At 47.6% G+C, this 6223-nt stretch overlaps 1 protein-coding gene across 1 annotated transcript in view; it reads right to left on the bottom strand.

Moving 5' to 3' along the window:
* The window catches only part of LOC107113429 (tyrosine-protein kinase ZAP-70), a 34012-nt gene extending 32616 nt beyond the window's left edge, over positions 1-1396 (bottom strand). Inside the window, exon 1 of the mRNA XM_015414756.1 lies at positions 995-1396. Within this exon, the coding sequence (XP_015270242.1) occupies positions 995-1396 (402 nt within the window). The remainder of the gene's footprint in view (positions 1-994) is intronic.
* Positions 1397-6223: the final 4827 nt, after the last annotated feature.

Here is a 6223-nt window from a genome sequence, read left to right as displayed (position 1 = left end):
GAGGAGGAGGAGGAGGAGGAGGAGGAGGAGGAGGAGGTTGGATTTATACCCTGCCTTTGACTACCCGAAGGAGTCTCAGAGCGGCTTATAATCTCCTTTCCCTTCCCCTCCCCACGACAGACACCTTGTGAGGGAGGTGGGGCTGAGAGAGCTCTCTCAAGGACTGCCCTTGACAGTACAGCTCTGAGGGAGCTTGTGACTGACCCAAGGTCACACCAGCAGCTTCATGTGGAGGAGTGGGGAATCAAACCCGGTTCTCCCAGATTAGAGTCTGCGCTCCTAACCACTACACCAAACTGGCTCTCGTCTACCTTCTACCTTCCTGCCGTTTTCTCATGGGAACGGATCTTGGCAGCCTGGAGATCAGTTGTAATTCTGGGAGTTCTCCAGCCACCACCTAGAGCAGGGGTGTCAAACATGAGGCCCGGGGGGCTGGATCAGGCCCCCAGAGGGCTTCCATCAGGCCCGCAGTGGAACTGGCCGTCTTCTGCTTCTTCTTCCAGTTCTGCTGCTGCTGCTTCATCGTAGGTTTGCAGCTTACAGATACACACCTGAACAGCATACTCAGATTGCAACAGCAGCACAGACCTTTCGATGCAACAATTCAGAGCAAGCGGTGTCAGTTCTCAGACACTGCTAAATAAGCAAAATATTGCAAGAGTGCTCATGTTTTAAGCATGGTTTTTTAAGTTTAAAAAACAACCCTTTGTGTTTATGTCCTTTGTAAAGTTTATATCTCCGCTACCTGGCAGTACATTTTATGACACACATGGCCCGGCCCAACAAGGTCTCCTTTAGGTCAGATCCGGCCCTCATAACAAATGAGTTCGACACCCCTGACCTAGAGGATGGCAACCCTCCTTAGGGGAGGTAAAGCCATGGAGGCCTTTGGAGGGGGGCGGGATGAGGAGTTTGTGCGGCATTTGGGAGCAGGCCGGAAGCCAGTGCTTGGGATTCAGGCTCCCGCCCTCCCAACGATCCACCTTTTCCATACCTCTAGCTTCCACGTCTGCTGGATGTACTCCCGCACCATGTTTTCCCGGATGTTGTCAAAGATCCCGGACTGGGGCTCAATGCCACTGGGGCGGTTACACGGTTTGCGGAGCGTGGAGGAAAGGCCGTCGGCATCTTTGGAGTAGTATTCACACAGCTCCTCGGGGCCACAGTGCGCTTTGCCCCCGGCGATGGCGTAGGTCCCATTCAGCTGGCGCTCGATGGGGTAGTGGTAGAACTGGAGCTTGTGCACCAGGGACAGGACGTAGCCGCCCAGACTTCGGAGGCACTGGCGCAGCAAGAAGAGGCCGTCGGACATCCCAGCCAGTTTGAGGTACTCCTCTGCGTCCGAGCGGGAGATGCTTCCATAGTAGAACGGGAGGTGAGCGGCGGGGTTAGGCATGATCTCGAGAGGCGTGCGGGCGTCACTGAATCAGTGCTCATAGGGAAGTCTAGGAAAGAGGCACAGGCATTTTGAAGAACACCCAGGGGAAACCGAGGAAAGTAGGGTGACAGGGTTTCGATCGACCGCATGACAATCCCACCCTCCCACCACCACCAATGCCTCTTGTAACGTCTTGTGGCAGGGCTTTCCGCAAGGCTAGTTCCCATAAGCATTTGGCTGACCACTGCTGGAAAATGCTCTAGAGGTGCTGATGAGAAGAAGAAGAAGAAGAAGAAGAAGAAGAAGAGGAGGAGGAGGAGGAGGAGGAGATTGGATTTATACCCCGCCCTTCAGATACCCACCTCACAGGGTGTCTGTTGTGGGGAGGGGAAGGGAAAGGAGTTGTAAGCCGCTCTGAGACTCCAAGTGAAGGGCGGGGTATAAATCCAATCTCTTCTTCTTCTTCTTCTTCTTCTTCTTCTTCTTCTTCGCTACCTGAAGGCGTCTCAGAGCAGTTTACAATCTTCTTTCCCTTCCCCTCCCCACAACAGACACCCTGTGAGGTAGGTGGGGCTGAGAGAGCTCTCAGAGAACTGCTCTTGAGAGGACAGCTCTGAGAAAACTTGTAACTTGTCCAAGGTCACACCAGCAGTTGCATGTGGAGGAGTGGGGAATCAAACCCAGTTCTCCCAGATTAGAGTCCGTGCTCCTATCCACTACGCTAAACTGGCTCTCAGAAGAACCTCTGGGGCAAGGGGAGGGACGGTCAGATTGCACTGTGGGGTGACTGGCAGTAGGTGACCCACAATGGGTGATGTGGGCACTCAGGTTGGGTGGACTGTGACAATCATCCTTAAAAGTCCCACACCAACTTTGGCATTTTATTTTATTTAGACTTTTAGACCACCCTTTCCTGCGGGCTGGGCTCAGGGTGGCTGACAACAAGGTAAAAACAGGAGAAAATTAAACTAGGCTAAAACCATAATAAAATACCATGCAATCAATATAATCAATATATAAATTAGGGGTGACTGGCAGTAGGTGACCCACAATGGGTGATGTGGGCACTCAGGTTGGGTGGACTGTGACAATCATCCTTCAAAGTCCAGCACCAACTTTGGCATTTTATTTTATTTTATTTAGACCTTTAGACCACCCTTCCCTGCGGGCCGGGCTCAGGGTGATTGACAACAAGGTAAAAACAGCAGAAAATTAAACTAGGCTAAAACCATAATAAAATACCATGCAATCAATATAATCAATATATAAATTAATATAATCGATGCAATCAATATATTTATTTCCTTCACTATGTTTCCCCATGGAATTGAACAGTAACCGTATAAACTAAGCTTATTATTCCCGTTTGGTCCTTGAATCTGTTAAATACCTTCATTGGCTCCATTCACACGGAGGGTTTGCCACGCTAAAGGCACAAATGGTAGGCGGATTTTCAGTGCACGATCCCACCGCAACATCTGGGAAGCGTAGCACACCCGTAGCCAACCCGTGGCATCCTGCCGAAGACGCGCAGTAAAAAAAACACCTCAGAAAGTACAGTAGTATCTGGAAAACGTGCGGCAGGGGCGGGTGTCTGATTGCGGGAGCACTAGTATCCCGTGGCTTCCGGCGCCCATCCAAGTCCCATCGCAAACCAGATGGTTTCCCTAAGCGCATGCGCACGAACACTAAACTAGAAACAGTGTTGCTCCATGGAACTGTGCATGCGCACAAACACAGAATGCTTGCCGTGCGGCTTCTTTGCCAGCCATAGCGTGAATACTCGGGAGACCGTGTGATCGAGCTAACGTGCTTTATTTTGCCCCGGGGCAAACAGCCACGCCTCACCCCGGCATTATCTGGCCCGTGTGACCGCGGCCATTATGCTGTATGCTGATTTACTGCTCTCACCCTCTACCTATATGTATGCACTGTTATTTTCCATTTCGTTGTATCTGAAGAAGTATACTTGCACACAAAAGCTCATACCTTGACTAGAACTTTGTTTGTCTTAAAGGTGCCCCGTGAAGTCTTTCGAACAAGGATTTCGTGGCTCTGGAAAGGAGTGTCAGCTTAGCAAGGCTTTTATTTGGCTATTTAAGTTAGGGTTTGGAGGTCAGCTTAGGGAAGAAAGCTTATTTTTGTGTGACAAATAAGCATCCTTTTAACGGCCTGCCGTTCCTAACTGCTCTGTGTAGGTTCTGTGGAAAGGCGCTCTGTGACAGAAAAGAGCCACCTTGAACCCGCTGAGGTAACCTGACTGGAGAAAGGGGAATCAAATCTTCCTTCAGGGTTGATTTACTTCACTAGAGAGCCAGCTTTAGTTTGTATATTTAAGTCACCCACACACCATATTTACCTTATTAAATACTTAATTTTCAGTTACATAAACCTTTGTTGTTCATCTCTGTCTGTGTCCTGTCTGCCACATGAACACATGAAACTGCCTTATGCTGAATTAGACCCTGGGTCCCTCAAGGTCAGTATTGTCTACTCAGACTGGCAGAAGCTCTCCAGGGTCTCAGGCAGAGGTCTTTCACATCAGTTTGGTGTAGTGGTTAAGTGCGCGGACTCTAATCTGGGAGAACCGGGTTTGATTCCCCGGTCCTCCACTTGCACCTGCTGGATGACCTTGGGCAAGCCATAGGAACCACCAACACCTGGTTAACACATAAGCTTTATTTCGTCTGAGAGAAATTTTCTCCATTACTTGTGCAATGAAATAGGTGGTAAGAAGGTTTGAACATTTTTGTTTTTGTATAAGCTTTGGCTTTATATAATTATGCGTAGTTAGCCTGTCTGGTTTCACTGCTTTGCTATGTTTTTTTCTAGAAACGGTTATTGAACTCCATGTGAATCGGGTAGCTTTTCTATTGAAGTGCAATTTTCCACACATCATCTAGTAAGGTTTTGTACCAACTTTATTTTAAATTTTGTTGTACAATTACCTAAGATGTAAGTACTAATGTTCATATGTATTATATCATGTCTAAGCTTATAGATTCTTGGTTAGAAGAAGACGTTTGTCGAAACGGCATCGCATTCCGGAGACCACCGTCCCGCCGTCATTGTTATCTTCTATCTTATGTAACCGGATTTACAATTTGAATGTATTAGTATCACTTGTAATTTTCATATTTATAACATTATTGCTATCGTTAAAGAAATATTGAGCGCACTTTACACAGTTCCTGTGGCTCTATCTTTTCAAGCCGTAGTTCTGATCAGAGCTGTCCTTGAAAAAGAGCAGTCTCTGTCCGAGCTCTCTCAGCCCCGCCTACCTCACAGGGTGTCTGTTGTGAGGAGGGGAAGGGAAAGGAGTTTGTAAACTGCTCTGAGACACCTTTGAGTAGTGAAGGGTGGGATATAAATCCAATCTCTTCTTCTTCTACTACTGCTTGGTCATTTTTAACTAGAGATACCGGGGACTGAACCTGGGACCTTCTGCATGCCAAGCAGATGCCCTACCCCTGGGCCAAAGTCAGGTCAAAAATCTAAAAAAAAAAAGGTCTCTGTTTACCCCACAAATAAGTGCAGCCTTTGTCTAGCAGCTTTCCAAACACGAGACCTTTAGGGAGCACATAGCGTACAGGCTACCAATCCTTTATTCAAAACTTCTTTCCCCCTGTTTATTTCATTGTAGGTGTTTGAGGTTTAAAGAACCTATGGGAGAGGCCAGAGTTGGGGGGACTGGACATTCTTCAGTCCAAAAGGCAGTCACTGTTGGAGTGAGTGACTCAGGATGTCTGGACATTGTGTGTGTGTGTGTGTGTGTATATAGGTGTTATTTCCCTGAATGGGGTGCCTCGTTTTGTCTTAACCTGGGAGCTGCCCTCTGACCCCACCTCTCTCTCACTAAGCAGAGTGGGGTGCTGTAGTTGACTAATTCCTTCACTGAGCAAGGGGGTTGGAGTAGGTGACCTCTAGGATCCCTTCTAACTCAGTGTCAAGAAACTGTTCTCCTTTAAGAGAGTATTTCTGTTGAAGTGTTCGCTTTCTTGACTATAAGAAGTCATCACCCCCACCTGTTTTCAGAACTGTTGCTTAGGCTGGCAGAAGTGATTAACTTGCAGCAGCTGAGAACTGTCATCTAGAGTGGTTGACAGCTTGCAATTTAGAGAACTATCCTGGTAACAGCTTTCTGTTGGCTAAATGGCTTTTCTTTCTGCACTGAGAACTTCAGACCCACCAGGAAAAAACTTGCCCCACAAGCCACAAAATCTTGGCTACGGGCCTGTTTACTGCACTCAGTATCACACTTCTATGACTGGGTAAACTCTGCTATACTAACCAAATATCCCAGTAAACAGGTGGTACTTTAAAAGACCTCGGAGGAATGATGCCATGTGAACACAGCCATTCAGACTTAGCTATAACCAGAGATGGAATTCTAACATACCCGAGATATGGTCGTCCAGCCTCCGCGTGAAAACGTCCAGCGAAGGAGCATCCACCACCTCCCGAGGTAGACTGTTCCACTGCTCAACCACTCTTACAGTCAGGAAGTTTCTCCTGATATTTAGCCAGTATCGACTCCCTTGTCATTTCCACCCATTAGATCTAGTCTTGCAATCCGGAGCAAGAGGAAATAGATCTGCTCCATCTTCTACATGACAGCCCTTCAAATACTTGAAGACTGCAATCATGCCCCCTCTAAGCCTTCTCTTTTACAACTATTTTGCCCTCTTTTACATCTATTTCGCCCTCCTCCTCCCTGTCCATGAAGTAGCCCCCAGTGGGAGCTGGAAGGAGGATTGGTTATTCGCCATCTGATTGCCTTTAATGTCACACTAATGTTTTAATTAAATTTATCTTGTTTTATCTCTGGTTGTACATCTCTCAGAG

This window comes from Gekko japonicus, unplaced genomic scaffold, assembly GCF_001447785.1.
Source record: "Gekko japonicus isolate JY-2015 unplaced genomic scaffold, Gekko_japonicus_V1.1 scaffold1612, whole genome shotgun sequence".
NCBI classification, from domain to species: Eukaryota; Metazoa; Chordata; class Lepidosauria; order Squamata; family Gekkonidae; genus Gekko; species Gekko japonicus.
Note: the sequence above shows the minus strand (reverse complement) of the source record. Positions and strands in the feature narration are given on the sequence as shown.